Here is a 22,500-nt window from a genome sequence, read left to right as displayed (position 1 = left end):
ATGTTGAAGCAAATGTTAAAGCCGTTTGCCCTGGCCTTAAATGACACTTGCTTTTGTTGCAGTCAGCAACAGTAGGGAGCTTAAGCAACGACAACGGCGACGGCAACGATAACGCCACAATTTTCCATATTTAGTGGGCAAAAACAATAGCTTTGCACGCCCTGAACGTGCGTTTTTTACTTTTATCCATTTCTTTGCCTTCTCGGCAAAACTACAACGTGAAATAGAGTGTTTTATGCTCATGTGATCGGCAGCCAAATTTGCATACGAAAACAAAAGGAAGAATTTTCATAAAAATAGAATTCAATTCCCAAAAGAATATTTCACTCCTCGAACACAGCCGATGTTTCTTTGTTTCACCCCTCCAACATGGCCGCTGTGACGTCAGATGAAAACACTCTATAGCCAAATTCTCTCCCCTAAATTAAGCGCCGTTTCGACCAGTATCATTTTTGAGAACCTACCACACCCTTATCATATTAAAAAGGCTGAAATAGTCACGAAGTGAATGCAATATTTTGAGATGACGTTCTCGTTGCCGTTGCCGTCGTCGTTGCTTAAGCTCCCTAGTATTTCTGAAGTGCAGGAACGTGTAATCTAAGTGATACTAAGTGCTGCATCTTGCGTATTGATTGACCAGTTAGGGAGCACAAAGAGCTCCTATAAGGGAGCATTTCAAACAAAAGGACGACCACAACAACCGCAAGAAGGGTAAAGGTAAAGTCACTGCTTACGAGCCAGAAGTGCCCATCGGCCGATGCGCATCTCCGGTTTCCGTAGCATGAAGCGACTAGGAGTATTTATACTTCCCCCTGTATGGGATGCTTGTCCATCGCAGGGTTACCCCCAGAATTAAATTCACCGGTACCCATTTATACACCTGGGTGGAGAGAGGCACCGTGAGAGAAAGGATCTTGCCCAGGAACACAACACAATTTCCCCGGCCAGGCCCCGAACTCAGACAACTCGATCCGGGGTCGAGCGCACTAACCATCAGGCCACCGCGCCTTCCACAAACCGCAAGAACGTTACCTAAAAATACTATTTCCCGTTAGTGCAATCATCTCGCGATTACTCCAATTAGCTTGTATCAACATTCCAGGAATTAAATTTGTATAACGCTGCACCAAAAAGTGAATTAGATAAGAGTGTTGATCTATCACTTGGCCGTCTTGTCCCCAGCACAGTCACAAATGGATTTATTTATAGATACACTTTGCGCACGAAACAAACAAAAAGCCAACAATTTTAACCAATCAGAAGAAGCGTGACTGCTTCTGCCATGTTTTTCCAGGGACATGACAACTGAATTCCGCGGGAACGGGTATTCTAAAAATAGACTCATTTATGACTTTGCAGGGAAGCCCACCCATGCCATAACAACACTCTTATCTAATTCACTTTTGGCTTTCACCCAACTGTTATCTTGTTTAGCTGTGAAAGTAATTCGACATGAAATGCAAATTTAAAGTAGAGGCTTTTAAGACAAAAAGAAAGTGAACTTGGCGATAAACCGTTCGGTTAACCGATGAGAGAGCATAGAGAAGCGACTGGGCACGAGTCTGTGGATCACCCAAAAAAAAAGTAGGCACGCAAGGCGTACCTACGGGAAGTCCAGTTAGATAATACGAGAGAAATCATGATACTGCGGTTTATTTACAAACAATTGCAGCAGTTTCACCAGCAACCTTTGTGGCTTCCTTAATGGTGTTGATAAAAGAATCCTCCTTACAAGAAGGGGTTCCTCTCCACTGACTAAAAAATTCACTAATTAGCAGGAAGTTTGGGGAATATGAAAAGAAGACATGTCACGCGTAACTGCTTCTGCCATGTTTTTTGGGGACATAACAATTGATTTTCGAGGGAATGGGTATTCTAAAAAAAGACTAATTTGAGACTGTGCTGAGGAGCCCACTCATGCCATAACAACAGTCTTATCTAATTCAATCTTGGCTGTACTGAGTTTTAATTTTTGGAGAGAAAATTGGGATTTATCGTCAGTTGCATAAACTCAAGTTTGGTCATATCACGTCCTTGTCAGGACGAAAAAGGCTAAGAAATGAAACAAAATTTAAACGCTCGTGCGAGGCGTGCAAAGCGGTTCTTTTGCTCATTAATCTCTTGAATGTTATGTGGCGTTCTTGAGGCCGTCCAAGATCCCAAGATCCCCATTAATCTTTTGCAGATGCATAGCTTCCGATCAAACCCTTCGCTAACCATGCTAAAGCATTTACGCTCACTTTTCCTCCAAAGGACAAAAACGTTCACATCGCCGTTGTTGGAATTGGTAAAAAGGTTTGGCCAGGACAGCTGAGGAAAATTGGAGATGATGTGTACTTAAAAGATTCTTTTGACGACTTGGCTGATTTGTTCCCTGAAGTGCTGAATGAAACATGCAGTAAGTGTATCAAGTATATTTTCATATTAAGAGGTGACATTTTTTGTTTGTGACTCGGAGATACTCGGAAAAAATCCGATTGATCCTATACAGGAGTCGAGACTACGAGTCGACCTCCCCGATTACCACCAGTTCAGATGCTATACCACAAAGATACAGGAAAATCGTGAGAGCTAGGCCACTGAACTACAATCATAGACAAAAGTAGTTGGGAAGGTTATGTAAATGAAACACACCAGAGCTGTATTTCAACCCGCTTCTGTTAAAGCTCAAAAGAAATAGTTTCACTTTCCCTCCCCACTATACGATGTTGGAAGGTAATTCAACAATTTCCCACTGAAACCATTCAGTTTTGCACAATGTTGGAAGGTAACTCATCAATTTCCCACTGTAACCATTCGGTTTTGTTGGAAGGTAACTCAACAATTTCCCACTGAAACCATTCAATTTTGCACAACATTGAAGGAGGGGGGAGGGGAGAGAAGCAATGAAGACTTCAATATTGTATACTTTCCCAACAGTTTTGTCTAGGATTGTAGGTTCAAGTTAGGTTAGAACTTATTTCGGTTCTCTAGATAACGCTAGAGCTTCGCAGAGGTGGCAGAAGGTTGCCAGGAACAGGGGAGTGAACCAAGGGTTGCTTTTAAGGGGGGTTCCAAGTTTCAGGGACCTAGCTTAACTTTAATTTAAGCATACCACGATCTAGAGGATGAAAATCCTCTAGATGTGGTGCGCAAAACTTCACTACTATTTCTCTCATCAAATTTCATAGCAATGAACTGGTTTCAAAACGAGCTCCCTCGCCTTAAAAATGTACCTTGTTTTATCGCTTTTGTTTCAGTAGTCATACATACCTCTTACCAACCGAGTTCGAGGTCCTCCGTGTTGTAAAATTATGGACCGAATTTTTTCCCAATCAACGGGGAAAAACGAGAATCCGTAATTTTACAGTACGGACCGAGAAAACGAGGTTTGTAAGGCGGCCGCGCAGGAAAGGAAGCTACAATGTAGTTGAAGTCAAGCGGAAGGTTCGGCTGCCACATACATTACCAAAATCCAAAAGACGAAATCCTATCGGCTGTTTGAAATAGTTGCTTGCAAGATTCAAACAGTTTGCAAGTTTATATGACAGAAAATACATGAAAAACTTGCTAGAGAATGTTTTATCGAAATACGGCCCGCTAAGTTAGCTAATCACAGCGGGCGTACTATCTGATAATAATTGTAAAAATTTTCAGGGAAATGTACAAACTGAACACGAATCGCAACTTTTGCAGTCTGGTTGAATAGAAAAAAACAAAATCAACGAATGACAACAAAAAGCTGCCTTTTCTTTTAGGCGCAGATGGCAGGTTTTCCCGCTGGAGTTCATGGTCTGAATGCAATGTCTTTTGCGGCGAAGGAGTAGAAATTAGGACGAGAAATTGCACCAACCCTCCCCCTCAAGGGCATGGAAAAGATTGCGTGGGAGCTGCCGAGGAGATCAGATCATGTTACAAACCTCCTTGCCCAAATCTTGAAGGTAAGAATACTTGGACCATCAACCGGTTTTGAAGAATACAGGTGTATTTGTTGCCGGTAAAATCCATTCTCAGGTGGAATCCGTTTTTACTTAGGTTAAGTTTGAGATCCTCGTTTCACCTGGGTTGAAAACGCACTCAGATGAATTGAAGAAATTTTAAAATAATTTTTGGGGCCTAAATTAAGCCTAAAGAAAAATTAGGGTCAGGTTAGGATTAGTTGGATATCAATTGACTTATTATAGGAAAGTAAAATAAGGAAAAGAACTGTGTCGGGTTGAGCATGTTTGTAGTTGTAGTGTAGTGGTGAAAACACAGAACTGCAAATCAGGGCCCAGTTGTTCGAAGGGTGGATAGCGCTATCCACTGGATAAATCATTATTCGTTGGATAACTCAGTTGCTTTTGCTATTGTTTATCCGTTAAATAGCGATTTATCCGGTGGATAGCTTTATCCACCTTTTGACCAAACGAGGCATGGAGGGTCCGAGTTCGAGTGCTGGTAAGTGCATAATACAGTTCTTTGTTCCCTGACTATGTAGTAATGTTGCGACGGAATGGATAAGTGTATGAATATAGAAACCGATAAGATGGTACGAAACATGCATTAGGGAAGGTATGGGTGTTTTCAGTCCTTTGGGTGGGGGGGGGGGGGGGAAGGTTGACAGCTCTTTCAATGGTAGACTGCATATCAACCTAGGTAAAATGAGGATAACGAATTCATCCTGAGAACGGATTTTACCGGCAAGATATTGACCTAACGGAGCGACACGTGTACGATGTTTTGTCATCTAAGGAAGGGGGGGGGGGGGGGTGGGCAACAGTAAGATCAGACCCATTTTCAATCATTACCTTGCAGTTTGCAGTTATAAATGATGTGCAAAACTAGATCAGAAAAGATGTGTGGCTGACCAGTTAAAGAAAAAAAAATCATTCCCCAATAATTCAATTTCTTCTGCAAGATTCCTTTTTCTGGTAACCAGCTTGATCGGATCAGTTAGTTAATCTTAACCCGCTCTGTTTGAGAACAAAAGTCGAAAACCGTGAAGTTGAATTGACCCCAAGTGTTATCAGTAATTGTTTTTTTAATTTAAATTCTAGTGGAGGACGCCAACTTTTTAATAAGACACATGCCAGGGTTCAAGCGAAGCTGGAGAAAAACTGTGAATTACAATTGATACTTAAGACTGTTAATTGTTTGGGTAAGAAAAGTATATATATACTCGAAAAGGGTGGATGCTAATAGAGAGATGTGTTCTTCAATAATGGGGCTCGGAAATGCTCGGAGAAAATCCGAGTCTTCCCGATATTGGCCGAAGCTACGACCTTCGGATTTTTTAGTGTTATATCTAGTGACAGTTTTATTTTCGCCATGTCCCATTCATCTTCATGGTGTAAAGAGTCGGTCACTCAGTACGGTAGTTATTCCATCGATTCATAAAGTGTGTTCTATAAGGCCGGAGCAGACCCGAGTGCAAAACTGGAGAACCAGATTTAATCTTCACAGCCTATTGTTATTAGCTTACATGATAACTGCACTCCGACTGGACTCCCTATGAAATAAACTCGTCAGCTTATATAAATTCCAGTTTCATAATATGGCCTATGACGTAACGAAGTCCAAAATCATTGTTCTTTCTGAAGGGCCGTATCGCACTAGGCTACAGAAAAATTTGTCACGAACTTCCAAAAAATGCGGGCCAACCCAATCCTCTTTTTCGATGTCCTAACCAAAAAAAATCAGCCTACCCGGAGGCAAGACACTTCGGCTCCTCTGAAGTTTGTAAGGTTCTCGCTTGTCCGTTGCACTTGTCCAAGCTCTGTGGTTGACCTTTCCTATCTGCAAAGCGAGCTTAAAAATCTGCTTGTGAGACCGGGCCCTAAATGTAACAATCACCGATATCTAAAATATTCTCACAAACGTGCAAGACCTAGAACCTTCCACAAGTTTACATTACAACTTGAACTTCCATAACAACTAGTTTTGCCGGTTACAACCCAGATCACGAATAAATTCCCCTTTATTGCCTATAGTACCTCATGATTGATTTGTTTTAATTCAGCTATTTTCTCTTTCCTTAGCGAACCTTCTTCTGGCACATTGGAGGAAAAGTGGAAACCATAAAAGATTTTCCATTATGCACTTATAAAACTTTGCAATAAAAAGGATTTTAAACTGAAAAACGTGTTACCATATGATTCTACGTTTGAACAATGAGAGCATTGCATGCCATATAGCAACTTCCGAATTACGCTCTATAACCTCTACTGCACTCTATTTAACAAATTAATTTCAGTTTTTCATGCGTCTGTCCTGTTATTGATCATGAATTTCGTCATAACATTGTCAAAGTAGCTGTGGATCCACGTGGCGATAGCAGGACAGACGCATGAAAAACTGACATCAATTTGTTTTTTACAATAATAAAAAGGGCAGAGTGGTCAAAAATAAGTCAAAACGCGAGAAGAACGCGAGACAAAAATGCGAGAAACTTCAATTTCATTCAATCTGACGTGAGAAATATCATGTCAGTTTCGCATAAATTATAAATTTTTGTGTCTGTCCGCTTATTGACAATAAAAATTAGCCAATGAGCGCGCGAGAATTCTGCAGTCATTGTAAAAAACCATTTATTTATGCAGTCGTCATCGACCAATGAGAAACGCTGTATTATGTTGAGTATATAATAAATCGAGTTGTTCTTAGCTGTAAACAATTTCAACATTTCATCTTTTTTTGTTCGATTCCACCTCTCAACACTCATAACTCTTTTCTCCATTTCAGAGGAGTACAACTCAATCATAATGATTTTTAACGCTGCTATTTAAAAATTATTTTCCTTTATCAACCCATAATCACCAACCAATCGGTTTGCGACCTCCACTAAATATTAAATATATTATTCAACGCATTCAGCTAGTTTGTGGTTTGTGCATGAAGTTTATCTGCCAGACGCTGAGACTAATCATTTCTCGATGTTTTTTTACGCTTTGCCCGGTCCTATTCATTTTTGCTTCGTAGTTAAAGTATTTCTTTCAATTACGAGCCCCGTTGGTCTATCATCAGGCTTCGTATGGTATAGCATTTTGTAACCTTTTTCTTCTCATGTATTCTTACAAACTGCATGGTCAATTTCATTCTACATTGAAACAGAGTCTGTTTTCCCGAGTTTCGAAGCAATCAACCGTGAACAATTTTCCTGTCGGTGTACGTTGGATCAGTGGCTTGATCTGATCGGCGTTATTTCAAGTTGAGAAACTAAATATTTTAAGTAAAAAGGCCGATACAAAGTAGATTTGATTTTAGTGATGTACTATATTTCGGCTGGCCAAACCAGCCTTCTTCAGGTACAATGAGAGTTTACATTGAATTTCTTCTATGTACATATATATATATATAGTAAATGGATGTTGACGTAATACTGGAAAAAATGTGATAAAACATGGCAGTTACAAAGACTTTGAATTCAAATACTAAGAGTCACGGAAAAATAACGGAAATCACTCGAAATAATAAACTGGAATCTAATACGTTTCTTCGCGGATATTAAGACCGTTGGGATCAATTGTCCTGCCTTTTACAGTCGCCAAACATTTCCTCTCCTCTCCCCACAACATCTCCAAGGACATGCAATTAATCCCTATCGAAAAAATATTTTCCAACAGAGACTCGATCCGTAAGGCCAGGGAAGCTTTTTTAATTTTAAAAGGCAGGACAAGTGATCCCAACGGTCTTAATATCCGCGAAGAAACGTATTAGATTTCAGTTTATTATTTCGAGTGATTTCCGTTATTTTTCCGTGACTCTTAGTATTTGAATTCAAAATCTTTGTAACTGCCATGTTTTATCACATTTTTTCCAGTATTACGTCAACATCCATTTACTATATATATATATGTACATAGAAGCAATTAAATGTAAACTCTCATTGTACCTGAAGAAGGCTGGTTTGGCCAGCCGAAATATAGTACATCACTAAAATCAAATCTACGTTGTATCGGCTCTTGCTTAAAATATTCTGTTTTCCCGTTTGATTTTCAACCAATCTTTAATAATTCACTTATATTTCTTACATCAAGTTGAAGAGATGCATATATTTCAACTGAATGCGGGTTACAGATGAAATGTAGAAGTGATCTGGACAATTTAAGCAGTTAAGTGCGATGATCACTTCTACATTCCGTCTATAACCCGCAGTTCAAATACAATATACATTTCTTTCACTCATTTAGTCCTTTCACGGGAACAAAATGAGCCCAACAAATTGATCTGCTCCCAACTGTGTGGCTTCATAGTTCAGTGGTAGACGGCATTGCACCGGCATCCCAGACGTTGTGAGTTCGAATCCCGTTGAGCCCGCCTGAATTTTTAAGAGAAATTTGCGAGGATCACTTCTACATTTCGTATACAGATTTCTAACATTGTTTGTCAAGCGGATTATATGGACCTTTTGTAATAACGACCTGAGGCCGGTTGCTCGATCGGTTGCCTGCAGGTTAACTCTTACCGTTGTTTAAGAGGAATCCGAAAACCTATCGATTTCCATCATGATATTTAACGTTGGTTAGCGCTAACCATGCTTCGAGCAACCCTGGCCTGGTAAGGTAAAACCTTCTGTGGAGCCGACTAAAAAGCTATCTTCAACGTGATTGTTTTCGAGACCAAGAGTATACACTTTCCCACGCTACTGTTAGGTGTATTTTTGCATTATACGCGGAATACTTCATCATGAAATCTTAGGTTTTGTTGGTCTTCACGTAATGGTTACACTCTCTTCCGGATATTATTGCAATTTTAATTATACTATACCTTTCTTAAAACATCCCTCCCTTATCCCTCCAGAAACGAAAAGAGTGTTTGTTCCTCTTGATGACATTCTTGTTATTATACTTTTTCATTTAAATCAACAGTAGATATTACTGAGGCCTGTAGGGGAAGTGCGACATGCGAGATAATTCTGAATGAATCACAGGTGCCCCGTGCAAGCTCAGTGAGAGGGAAAGCCAATACGGCCTGCAAAATAATGATATTTCTGACAGTTGTAGCCTGCGAAATTGGCAGAAATAGATATTTTGCCGGCACGGACCAGAGGACTGGGTCCGGCAGTCTGGTGGGGATTATGGGTAATTTGTCGTACGAGTAGCGAACCGTTTGGGGTTTGAATCAGTCTAGGTTTGGCTTTCTTCGCCTACTTTTTTGTTAACTTTACCCCTTAGCCTCCATAGGAAAGTGGCACTTGCATAGGGTTTGGAGAATACGTTCCCTCATTCCCACAGGGTTTTGAGTTTTCGTATCCGGCAGGTGCCCAGTGTAGCTTTCCTGTAATAAGTTTTTAGTAGATCAGTATCATAAAGCATGCTAACATATTGTTATGTGGGAACGGAGTTTGTATGCATATGGCAAACAAAATAAACCGGCTTGTGGTGCTTGCTGTCCTACATTGCCCAAGTATCTACAAAGTGATGTGATTGAGTTAGTTGTGTTGTGTCGGCTGAAGTCAAAATGGGAATACCGATAAAAGGCTTATAATATATGAAAAAATTCTCAATTAAAAAGCCTGACCTTATTGCTCAGGGGGTAGTTTGTTGACTCGATCGAAAAAAAAACCTTCCGTAGTTTGACAACGTCTGTCGTACCTTTTACAACGCTTGTCGTTAACAAACTACCGTCTGGCACTCCGGTAGGGCTCAATTTGTCAAGTGGGCAGGGTTACAAAGCGGATTCCAAAGGTCGCTTTGTTTAACTTGGCTCATGCCACAATCCGGCTTTGGGAAGGTTTTTTCTTTCGATTGGGTGAAGAAACTACCACCTTAGGTTGCTCGCGGGGATGCTATTGCCTTGATGGTGGTTGAAATGAAAGTTCGATCAGTCAATTGATTCAGATGTGGAATTGTGACCGTGGGAACATTTTGTAATGGAATATTTGACTCAGTTTGGTGGACGCCCTACAACGGAGTGTGCAGCCTTGGTATTTTATAATAAGGTTGGCAACCGAGTAATTGAAAAACGGCTCAAATCGCGTTGAGTCTGGAACATAACCACACCGCAGTCACACGCGCCCCTCAACGACTTTTTTTCATTTTTCAAAACTAAATTTTCCGTGGACGTCGATCAAATGTTTTACCATAATTGCTTGTAAAAACGCAATCTGATTGGCTCCTTTGCCGTTGTCGATAAGATCCCAGACAACGCTGATTGCGTCATGCTCGCGTCAATTTGTCACGCAATGTAATAGCCAATCAGAAACGCTCATTTTGGGGAGTTATAGACAAAACTCTTTGCTCTTTCTTTGTGATCATGATTTTGGTCACGCTCTGAAATAAAAACTTTCTTTGGCGTTGAATATTGTGGTAAAAAACAAATCGAAAGTGGTTCAGCGTTGTCTGTACTCTTATCGACGACGATATTCGTCATCACAGTGGTCAACGCTGAACCGAATTCGATTTGTTAATTTCCACGACAATAGCCCTGTTCACTTTGCGTCAGTCGAATTCGTCATGGAAATTAAATAAGGAAAAAATGAATTTAAAAAAGTCGTTGAGGGGCTCGTGTGAGTGGTGACAGCTGTAATATTACTATTAATTCCGGTACATTTTATTAAATTTGTTTTAGGAGAATTTAATAAAGTACTCCGCGAGGACAGTATAAAGGACTCGCTTTGAAATTAGCCGACGGTTGTTGTTTGAGTCATAACACCAAAGACGATGAGAAAAACGAGAGGTGCCGTTTTCCCTGCGCTCAGTTTCACAGGAGTTGTTCTGGTATTTCACTGTGGGTTTATAACCGGTATGAACTGAGTTTTCCTCAATGCAGACTTTTTATTGTGGTTTCCACACTACAAAATTATCATGTAGAAATATTACATATAAATACTAAGGACAAATCATGCGCTCATTAAGGGGAGCCTTAGTCTGTCTCTCGTCTAGTCTAGTCATTCTTGCAATTGGGCTGGGAGTCAACCCTCTCTAACGTACTAATTTCTGCGAAGAAAATTCAGCTCGACAGCATCGTTATACTCTGACTAGGGTAAAAGCGTACCGGAGAGCGAGAAACGAACAGAACTAAAAATGACTAAATAAAAACCTTAAACACTTGTGAACAAAATGAGTAAATTAAGTACCAACTTCTTCACTAGCATGTTAATTCCACATGCATAATATCTGTGAGCAACGTCTTTAATTTACAAAAGAAAAATAATGCATGCAATGCCACTAATGATTAGATATTACAGTATGGGTTGCTGCTGTTCTTGACAATACCCGGCGAAAGGATCAATGTAAGAGTTGAATTCTTCATTCTTGTGTTGAAAATACGACAGTACAGAGAAAGAAATTTAATTTAGATCGCCGTGAAGAGATTTTCTTCAACTAGATAAAGGCTTTCTCATCTGGTCAACTGAACGAGCAGTCTTCATAAACAAGGAATAGCAGAAAGGAAAGGACTTCGGACACAGTTTCCACAGGCACCGACTGAAGTCTACACACATACATACATAACTTGAGTTGCCGGTAAAATCCGTTTTTACCTAATAAGTTACAATTACCGATCCTCATTTTACCTAAGTTGAATACGCACTCATTTGAATTGAAGAAACTTTTTTTGGAGCCTAAATTAAGCCTAGAGAAAAATTAGGGTCAGGTTAGGATTAGTTTGGGTTATTATAAATTGACATCAATTGACTTATTATAGAAAAATAAATAATGAAAATAAAACTGAGAGTGCTTGATTGTTGTAGTGTAGTGGTGAAGGCACATGCAGGACTATAGATCTGGAGGTCCCGAGTTCGATTCCCGGATCTCGCATCCTTGTTTCGACTTCTTTCCTTTCCGTGTAGCTATGTACCTTTAAATACCCGTAAAACGGAGCACTGATGGAGAGGGGGGAGTAAAATGAGCGCACCGTCGACCTCAGGTTTGTCAGTTGAATTACTGTTACGAGTTATCGACGTTAAATATGGTTACTTTACTTTACTTTATCCTAGCACAGTTGTTTAAAACGTGGATAACGCTATCCACCGGATAAATCACTATTGGATAGAGCAATTTGTCTCGCCATGACTTATCCACTGGATAGTGATTTATCCGGCGGATGGTGCAAAACCATCGTTTGAACAACTGGGGCCTGGAGCCCGTTTCTCAAAAGTCCCGAAAACTTTTCGGGCCCGAAAAGCCATTTGTGAAACTGTCAACCGCTTGTTCTGGAAAGCCGATCTTTTAACATGATTTCAAGGTCACAAAAAGAAAAATAACTGTAAAGTTTGACGACTTAAATCCTCTCCGTTCTTGAGATAAAAAGAGAATTGTGGCACCCGAAAACAGCCCGTAAAGTTTTGGGACCCTGGGGCCCGTTTCTCGAAAGTCCCGAAACTTTACGGGCCATTTTCGGGCGTCACAATTCCTTTTGTATCTCAAGAATGGAAAGTATTTAATTCGTCAAACTTCACAGTCATCTTTCTTTTTGTTACCTTTAAAACATGTTAAAAGATAGGCTTTCCAAAACAAGCGGTTGCCAGTTTCGCAGATGGCTTTTCGGGCACGAAAAGTTATCGGGACTTTCGAGAAACGGGCCCCTGGAGGGACCGAGGTGGAGTACTGGTAGGTGCATAGTACGGTTCTTTGTTCCCTCTCTATGTTGTAATGTGTAGACCGAATAGATGAGTGTATGAATACATAAACCGATGGGATGAAACATTAGGAGGATGTGTTGAGGAGCGTAAGACAGAGCTTGAAGGGAAAGCATAGGTGTTCTCAGTCCTTTTTGAACTAGGTATTGACCGAATGCAAAAATGGCGGCCAACAAATTATTCTTTTGTCTTTGCGTTAATTAGCCTAACTAGCCTCGTTTTACAGCCCAAATTCTTTCAATTTTACGTGTGTGAACGAGGCTAGTTAGGCTAATTAATACAAAGACAAAAGAATAATTTGTTGGCGGCCATTTCTGCATTCGGTCAATAGTGCATATTCAACCTTGGTAAAATGAGGATTTAACCTCGGTAAAAACAGATTCAACCTGAGACCGGATTTGACCGACAAAATATATGTATATTTATGAAACTTGTTGATATAACGATTTCATCTCATTACTCTATTGCAACTTTCAGCAATCCTAGGCCTTACTCGGGATTTGACGGAATGTGTCGAATACGAAAAAGTTGGCTGTTTTAGAGATAAGCACACGACACCACGCCCACTTCCGAAGCTGATAGCAAATCGTCGCGGATTTCTCGACTGGTCCGATTTGAAGCAGATGATAAAAAGGTCAGTAAAATCTGACAGAAGCAAGAAACGGTATCTAGGCAGCCCAATAGTAATACGTAAAATTGGGCCCAGTTGCCCACGAAAACAATCCTACCTTCATTTCCCCGTTCCCTGTTACGTTCTGTCACATTTACGAAGCTGTAGCGTTATGTAGAGCACAGAAAAAATCCTTTGAACTTAACTTGAACCTAGGTTATTGGCCTGGCTATGACGAGTTTCCTATATCTTTTGCGGTACAGCATCCGAAATGGTAATCGGGAGGTCCACTCGTAGGCTTGACTCCTGCATAGGATCAATCGGATTTTTCCGATTATCCCCGAGTCACAAACGAAAACTGAACACCTCTTTCAAGTTCGACCTAGTTTACCAGATTTGATCTTTCGCCGAACGTATGTTTTAGAGTTGACCTTACATTTTGATGTTCTAGGGATCATCATCATTGGATCTTTATGAAGAAGTATGAGATTGGGGTTCAAAAAATGCGCATTATATAAGAAACCCTTCATGGTCATGAGATTATTATCTTCAATTTATGGCATACGTTACTTCATTCATTCCCAGGGATTGTTTCATTCTTGATAACAATTAAGTTTAATTTTCATTGCAGCACCGTCTTGTTTTGCGCACAAGCAGCTTCCCGAAACGGTTTGGACGTGTTCGGTCTACAATATTTTGGAGAGTGCTGGAGTGGAGCAAATCCCGGCCAAACGTATTCTGTGAATGGTCCTTCTGCTCAATGTCTCATGGCCGAGAGCAAAATTGGATTAAAGAGTTGTAACGATGCTTTAGACGAAGAATGCACGGGTGTTGATTTCACAAATTATGTTTACAGAGTCCTTAAACCAGGTACAAGTTTGTCCCAACACCGATTTTTTTTATTTTGTTGCTTCTTCAAGCAATAATAGTTATGTTACGGGTTGTGACACATCGCATGACACTACTGAAAGCATTGCAGGCTGTCGAGAAGAGCGCAGTGGAACATAGAACATATTTGTATCATCATCGTCATCGACATCGTCATCGTCATCGTCATCGTCATCGTCATCGTCATCGTCATCGTCATCGTCATCGTCATCGTCATCGTCATCGTCATCGTCATCGTCATCGTCATCGTCATCATCGTCGTCATGACAATCATTATCATCGTCATCATCATCTCTATTGCTTTGGTCATTATCATTATGTTAATCGAAAAGAAGATTCTCAAATTTGGTAAGCGCACGCCCATTCAACGTAAAAAACCTTGCTTCAGATAGGTCGTTTTGTACTCTTGTTTCCATAACAACATTGATTGATACCATTTATTTACTCAATACAATTACACAGATGATCAAAATAAAATTAATAAAATACAAAAATCAACATCTGAGAAATTAGGTCAGTTTATACAAAATACGGGGATAACAAAAAAACTATAAGTCGAAAAATAACGATGTCATTCTAAACAGGCGGTATCTAAAGTCAAATCATATAACTCCAAATAATCGGTGAACTATAAAAATCTCGCCTTATTTGAATTGAACTTATCAAATTGATCAAAAACTCATTCAGTTTTTTACACAATGGTGATAATTGCTGAATTGTCCTAATAGCTACCGGCAAGCCATTCCACATGTCTACGATACGGTTAAGAAATGGAAATTTGAAAATAAAACGACCTTTAGCCAATATGTATTTCTTTACGCTAATATTTCCAGTGAACGGTTCTTTCACCGATTGGTCTGCTTGGAATCAGTGCAGTACATCATGTGGATGGGGTAAGCAAAAAAGAGTTCGTTCATGCAACAATCCATCACCAAGCAGATGTGGTAAGGATTGCAGCGGTGATATTGAAGAGGTGGTCGACTGTAACATTCGTTCCTGCCCCGGTAAGCGAACTGTGCGTTTTATATAGGAAATCGTATGAACGTGAGTGCCTTTGCTGATTTATGGACACGAGTGATATTTTGAAACGTTCTCCAAATTGCAAGAACCGTAAGCGAGTGTAATCTGTCACCTTTCAAAACATAAATCACGAAATGGGCCACCAAGTTCGTACGAATTTTATTATTATATTATTTTATTCAAACTTGTTTCCATAGCAACTTCCGTATTTTACTCTTTAACCTCTACTACACTCTTTTACCTCTTTATTCATTCGCCATTGACCAATCAGAAACGCGATATTCTGTTGAGTATTGATGGTTTGCATCTGACGTCAGGGTTGCCATGTTGGTGTACAGAACAAAGCAGTAAAATGTCTTTCGGGAATTTGACTCTATTCTTACGCAAAACTTGTGGGGCCATTTTCTATTGTTTTGTACACCAACATGGCCGTCTCATCAATAATAAGTGTGACTTTGGCCGATGTACACGGTTCCGGACGGAACCACGCTAAACGTACGAAAATTTAGACGCCTCGCCGTTCAAGAATTTCAACACCCAAATCGGGGACGAACTTTTGGTCGGTACCGTCGAAAATTTAACCGGCGCACTGTGAACACCTTGACAGTCTAAATTTTTCACGGCAAAGGCGTGGTTGCATGGATGCGTGGAAACTCAGCTGCTATCGTTAGGCTTTCTCTTTCTTGACGCCATTTTGGATTTCCTAAAGTAGCGCTCTGCGCATGAACAGATGGTAAAACCACTGCCAAAGGTTAAACTCTAACCCGGTTCGTCAGTTCGGTGTAAACAGAGCAAAAATATTGGACGGTTCCGTGCGAACAAAATGGCCCGTAAAATTTTTCTACCAGAAGAAAATTCGTCCGGTACCGTGTGAATTGGACCATCTATGATGTATTCTTTGCTTGCACTCACGTGATAAGACGGCCATGTTGTTGCCAAAACAATAGAAAAATGTAGCTCAAGTTTTGCATAATAATAGAGTCAAATTCCCAAAAGGCTTTTTCGCTATCGTTCTTTCCACCAACATGGCCGCCGTGACGTCAGTTACAATCAAAGAATACACGCAGGCAAGTGCTTTTGGGTATTTTATATACGGCATCTTTTAATGCATAGTTAATTCTCTATTTTCGAATTCCCCATAATACACTTTGTTTGCCCCCCTAATTTTGCATAAACCATTGTTTTCAAATGCTCTTGGGAATATGCAGTGTCCCCAAGAGCATTTGAAAACAATAGTTTATGCAAAATTTGGGGGGCAAACAAAGTGTATTATGGGGAATTCGAAAATAGAGAATAGAGGGGAATGGTTATGAAACCCGACAAATTTCTTTGATGTAGGTTTTTGTTCTCTTTTTTGGCGTTGACCGTGCACAAAACACAATAGTTGTTTACTCCGTACTGAGGAACTAACCAATAGAAACATGTTGGTTACGTAATTCATGCATAGTGTACGAATTCAAAACAAAAGATTGTGCACGGTCGTGGACTTCCCAACCTAAATCTTGGCATCTTTGTTTGCTTCTTTGATGTTTGCCGAGTTTCCAAACCATTCCCCTCCATTAACTATGTTTAAAGCGAGATTCTCGCTTACAAAAATTAATTTTCATTCATATTAAATGTATAAAACTACTAAACGTTACCAAAATCTTGACTTCATCCCATTGTTTTAACCATTTTAAAATTCTTTGCAAATCCACGTTCTCGTCCTTCGATCGTCCCCCTACTATGATGGAAAAATGATACAAAATTTGGTGGGAAATGATCGTAACTGACCTTCCGCTAGTGGGAACGAAGCATGATTCCCTTAACTTAGTAGGTACAGCATCAAACTGCCTTCAGGAGGCCTGTGGGCTCAACTCAGGCTTGATCAACACTCAAGACCTTTAAATGATTCTGCAGATGAAAATTTTGCCTTTGCCATCACATTTGCAAGTATTTCAAGGTCATTTTGGACATGAACATATAAAAGGCTCCCTTTCACAAAACGTCTTTGTTCACCACCGGCGACGAGATGTACACTGGCCACACTTTAGTGCGGGAAGGTCGCGGGATCGAATCGGCCTCAGCCGAACCAACTCTCAGGGTCTTTAAATAACAGAGGAGAAACACTTCCCTTGCATTTCCATTTGCAAATGTAAGAATTTCACAATTAATGTTCTTCTTACCATCTGCAATGGTAAGACTTTCAAATCTTCTTCTTTTTCTTGTCTGTGGGACGTTAAAGAACCCTGCAGTGGTCAAGAAGAGAGAGTAGGGGACGTAGTCCCCGTTGTTGTGGTATAGCCTTCGAGCGTAATTGTAAAATTACAGCAGATCCATACAACTTTATCAGAAACCCATAAGGGTTGAAAAGTGTAACGGCCCCTTGTGTGCTAGGAAACAAGCTTCTGAATATTCAATTTGCTAAGTACCATATTTGGAACAACAAGAGCGAGGGGTTTCCAAATATGGTACTTTGCACTGACACATTCAACCAATCAGTTCGCACTGAATATTCGGAAGCTGTGAACGCGCGTTACACGTTTCAACCCTTATGGGTTTCTGACTTTATCCAATGGATAAGTCATTATCCAGAGTATAAAATATACCTCACGTCAAACGTTGACAAAGGTTTACCATTATGCCCCCTTAGAACCGTGTTCAGAGTGTGCGTATTCGCGGTTGCGTGAACAAATTCTGAATTGTTGCACAGATTGAAATTGTCGGAAAGTGAGTCACCCACAGGATAAAGTTATCGGGCCTTTAAATTGAACAATATATACTAACCTACTTCAACAAATAAACAGAACGAGCAGACAAACACACCTCACTCGCCATTAAAACATTAAACCCCAGTCACTATTCGCAAAAAAATAGGGAACGTGTTCCCAGTATTGTGGTCTGTCCCATTTAATTCTTTCCAGCAAAAGATCTCGTCTTGGAGTGATTATGAAGGGAATTTTAAGAAATAGCCGATTACGACAGCCACGTCGACGAAAACGTCACCTCGAAATATAACTTTGCACTATCGTAAGTCTTTCGCGATTGTTCCACCTCGTTCACGTGGCATAATGTGGGCGAATTATCCCAAAAATAATTTGGCTACGAATGCTTTCTGGGTAAAAAATGAAATTAGTATGCTCCCGTTTAGTTGTTATAAAGAGTGCCGCAAAAATATGTTTTAACATCCGTGCGGCACGTGCAGCAAGATCTTTTTTTACCTCTTTGAAGCAATTTATTATTTGTTGCCGAGGATTTAGAACGAAATGTTCTTAAAAGTGTAAACAGTTTTCCTCTTTTAACCAATGATATTGTTTGTGGTGGTGTTGTTGCCGAGGCCATCGTCGTGTCTTAAACCCCTATTAGGAAAAGGCTGATGGTGTTTGAGGCAGTGATCCCCTTACCAGTTGTATTATTTAACAATTAGACCCGTAGCCCGCAAAGGCTACGGGTCAATAGCGCATGAGGCGGAAGACGAATGAGCTATTGACCCTTGGCCCTTGAGGGCGAAGGGTCTAATTGTTTTAGTATCACCCAACTAGTCAGAAAGAAAAGGCAATAATAAAGTTAGCAAATGCAAGTTTAAAATATATTTATTTCGAATAAAACAAAAGAAAGCGTCACGCTTTTCGCTACTCGAGGACTATTACTAATAGTCCTCTAGTAGCGTAGCCAATCAAAATGCAGCATTTGCATAATTCCACTAGTTGGGTGATACTAACAATGCTTAGCATAGCCTTTCTGACTTTTCGACCACGCAATTCTTTTCTTTTACAGAATGTTCGTTCCGTCTGTAATGTCTTTTTATATGTATTTAACCCTTTTACTCCCATAGACCACTTATAGATTCAGTAGATTTTATTCTGTCTACAGGCCCTGGCAAACAGCTTCAACATTTGCTTCTACATCCGTTCGATTTTGTTGAACAGCGATGTTGAAACGTTTGCCCCCCCCCCCCCCCCCCTCCTCCCCCCTTTCAACCGTGTTGAAACATGTTGAATCGACGTTGAATCGATGTTTTAATGAGTTTAAAAGCGTGTAGACTTTGCTTCAACAACCATTCGACATTTTTTTTTGTTTTCGCGAATGTTGAATGAAGTTGACGCCGTTTGCCCTCCTCTTTCAACTTTGTTGGATTTGCGCGTGCGCACTAATCGGTCTCTCAATGACGTATCAATGCCGGTATCCAAAGTAACAACCTCGGTTGCAGCCTGGAACCGAATACAAGGGCTCTCGTGAAGCTTTGTTGAATCAAATTTTACTTGTCAATTGGGGTCTGCCTCGCACCTGAAAGGGTTAATTCCTTTCGTGATTAAGTAATCTCTTTACAAATTTCCATATGAATTACCACTTCACTGAACCGTCCCTTGAAGGCTTTGAAGCAGGGTTAAAATCAAAGGTTCAACACTCAAACTCGAAGTGATCCGGCGATCGATCAAAACTCATAAGGAAAGTTCATCTCACGTGATACTCTTCCCGCCACACGTAACGTATGCTAATTTATGTCATAAATCTATTCCTAACACCGGATTTCATTTCATATTAGTACCCTGCGTAAACAACCATGAAAAGTGTGACGATTACAAACGTCTTCAACTATGCACTGACTCCTATCAAGACGTGCTCAAGAATTGCAGGAAATCTTGTGGGCTATGTTCATAACCCATCCGCTGTTCATGAAGGTAAGAAAGATCGTTTTGCAAGCTATGTCTTGAGAGACAGGTCACAATAGTGTAATGGTAAAAGGTAGAATCTCTTTACTTTTCGTCGGTAGTTGCGTCAGCTCTGAGGCTGCTATCAATTGAAACAGACGGTGCTCCGAATTGAGCAAAGGAAGGAAGGGTGTGGGAAGGGTCGGAAAATATTTTCTTTCCCCATCCCTTCCTTGCCACGATTTCAAGTTAAGCCCGTCATCCCCCCCATTGAACAAATTCTTGGCTTTCCCAAAACTCTGTCGCTTTGACGACGGAAAAGACGACTACATGTTCAATTGAAATCATCCGCTCTTCTTTCGTCAAAATTCGCGTTTCCCTGCAAGTTATATCTAGACTACAGGAGGAAATAAATGCGAGTAATAACGTTTTTAAAACACTTTTAACTTTACAGGTAACAGATGAGTTCAGATTGAAACAAGACAAAGCACGCGACCGATCAAGACTGCCTCTTCTTTCTTTACATTGTTAAACCGACACAATGATTTGCGACTAGAAATTAGAGCTTTCAGAGCTTAGAATGCAACGCAATACTTGTGATTAAAATTTGAAGAACGAAACATCACCATCTTGTTTTATTGGGAGAAACCATTGGTAGCCCAAGCTCGATATATGTGTATCTGTACGTCATACTGTATTATATATTACGCAAGAGTAGAAATGTAAGGATTTGTATGGGGAAAACGGTGTTTCTCAAATTCAAAAAAATATTAACGATTTAAAACAAAAAATACCTTACCTTGCTTCAGTCTTGCGTTTCTCTGTCTCTGGTACAGTTTCTGAGTCGATTAAGAACGATTTAGCGTTAGGGTTAGGGTTAGGATGAGGCTTTATTTACCACCCGTGTTACCCAAACCGTTGGAAGATCGCTTAACGACCTGTGCCTGGTCAATGGACACAATGGTAACCAATCGTGAGTCTTGAGCCCGGTCGCTAAACGATCTTCCTACGGTTGGGTAACGCCGCTGGTGAATAAAGCCTCATCGGATGGCTCTCGAAGCAAATATTTGCAGAGTTTAGCGGCCCTTCATTCCTTCTCCAGTGTACAAGGGGCTCGAATGAAGAACCTGAAGATGAATGGGTAGCGGAGGTATCGTCCGTGATATACGTGGAATTTGGAGGCCATCGAACCCTCGGAAGGGAATTTATCGCCTTCTTCCTTTGGTGATCTCTGTTCGGCGGCTTCGTCTCGGTGCCCAACCTTGGGAAAGCATATATAGAGGGAAAAGAAGAGGAACCAAAAGCCACCTAAATCGCTTTTAATATCGACCTAGAAACCGTACCAGAGACAAAGAAACACAAGATTGAAGCAAGTTAAGCTATTTTTTTATTTTAAATCGTATATATATATATATATATATATATATATATATATATATATATTTAATTTTGAGAAAAACCTTTTTCCCATACAAACTGTTTCTACTCTTCCATAATATAGTACAGTACAGAAATACATATATCGAGCTTAAGCTACCCGTGGAGAAACCGAAGCTAGTCCTATGCGAGGAGTGTGATCCAGATATGATCCTGAAACGGACGCCAGCTAAATACCCCCCCGCCCCCTCTCCCGCTCAATTGCTCAGGGCCTGCGTGGTATGGCTAGGAAAGACTACTTTTGAGAACCGTGTAAATTTTTCAGCTTGTTTTTATCCAATTCTTTTTAAAGTGCCCTTGTGAGCAAAAAATCATTTCATATTTTCTTTGAATTTCAAAATTATGTCAATTAAACGATAAGCGACAAAGTTTTAAGCCTTGATTTCAAAAACCTGTTTATTTTCAGTGGATTTTTTATATTTAATGGTCCGCCATTACGTATACTAACTTTAAGTTCTTGAGAGAGCTGGTTCGAGGAGAAAATTACATCAAATGCTCACCAGTTTAAGAAAGCAATGCGTGTGTACACTGCAGAATTAATATGTAGTACGGGAGTTTTGAGCTTTCAGACTTTTAAATTTGCGTTTTTCATGTATAATAAGCTGTACTCACACCTGAGATTTTAAGCCAGTGAGCCTTTGAAGTCACTTTTCCCTAGATCCAACCCTCTGAGGTTCAATCGGTCAGTTTTGAACGTGAGTAATGGCGGGCCGTGAAATCCAAAACTTACACTCAAAGTAAAGGCCTTTGGATAAAATTCAAAGCTCAAAATTTTGCCAGTCATGTGTTAAGCAAACACACTTTAAAAATCTGAAGAAAAGAAGAAAGTGATTTTTTTGATTACAGGGGCACTTAAATTCTTTTTATTTCAAAACTCGACTAAAGGGGAGTTCGTTTTCCCAAATCTCAGCTCCTGCGTGTGCGATCTGTACTTAATTGTGGTTCGAAATACCTATTATATCTCAAGGCAACGTAGTGTTGTGTTTTTTTACTAATTTATGCTCATAAATCCTTTGCGATCAAAATTAAACAGTAGACTCCTTTGAAGTTCTTGTCATCAGCAAAACTGTCCCAACATCCATATCACTCACCGACTCAGGGGAATTGGGGACCAGCTTTTCTTCCTCGCCTCTCAATGTTTGACAATGGGTCAATTTCGGGTTTCCTTCAGTCAAGCACTCTTCCCGATGTCTTTTAAAAAATTCTTTGGCAAAAGTCTTCGAGCAAGTTTCACATCTCCTTGGTCTTTGGTCTCCGAAGAATTCAAAAATCTCGATAATACCCATAATGATTGCAAGAGCATTTTTTGCCAGCAACACCGAGATATCTAAATGATATTGATGCCAAAGTATCAATCTCAAGACCAGAAATGG

General features: G+C 40.2%; 3 protein-coding genes across 3 annotated transcripts in view; 2 read left to right on the top strand and 1 right to left on the bottom strand.

The window, feature by feature from the left end:
* LOC137994473 (collagen alpha-4(VI) chain-like) overlaps positions 1–5,119 on the top strand; it is a 12,029-nt gene extending 6,910 nt beyond the window's left edge. Inside the window, exons 6-8 of the mRNA XM_068840053.1 lie at positions 2,254–2,398; positions 3,738–3,920; positions 5,019–5,119. Coding sequence (XP_068696154.1) covers positions 2,254–2,398; positions 3,738–3,920; positions 5,019–5,095 — 405 coding nt within the window. The 3' untranslated portion in view covers positions 5,096–5,119. The remainder of the gene's footprint in view (positions 1–2,253; positions 2,399–3,737; positions 3,921–5,018) is intronic.
* Positions 5,120–10,550: 5,431 nt separating this feature from the next.
* On the top strand, positions 10,551–20,310 carry LOC137996680 (uncharacterized). Its single transcript, XM_068842204.1, has 6 exons — positions 10,551–10,704; positions 13,019–13,175; positions 13,783–14,021; positions 14,873–15,043; positions 19,585–19,720; positions 20,145–20,310. Exons 1-5 carry the CDS (start codon positions 10,623–10,625, stop codon positions 19,698–19,700), a joined length of 765 nt encoding a protein of 254 aa, XP_068698305.1. The 5' UTR covers positions 10,551–10,622; the 3' UTR covers positions 19,701–19,720; positions 20,145–20,310.
* Positions 20,311–21,094: 784 nt separating this feature from the next.
* Positions 21,095–22,500, bottom strand: part of LOC137996679 (transmembrane protein 121B-like) — a 2,109-nt gene continuing 703 nt past the window's right edge. Inside the window, exon 1 of the mRNA XM_068842203.1 lies at positions 21,095–22,500. This exon is cut by the window's right edge and continues 703 nt beyond it. Coding sequence (XP_068698304.1) covers positions 22,153–22,500 — 348 coding nt within the window. The 3' untranslated portion in view covers positions 21,095–22,152.

The sequence above is a fragment of the Montipora foliosa genome, chromosome 3, assembly GCF_036669935.1.
Source record: "Montipora foliosa isolate CH-2021 chromosome 3, ASM3666993v2, whole genome shotgun sequence".
Classification (NCBI taxonomy): Eukaryota; Metazoa; Cnidaria; class Anthozoa; order Scleractinia; family Acroporidae; genus Montipora; species Montipora foliosa.
Note: the sequence above shows the minus strand (reverse complement) of the source record. Positions and strands in the feature narration are given on the sequence as shown.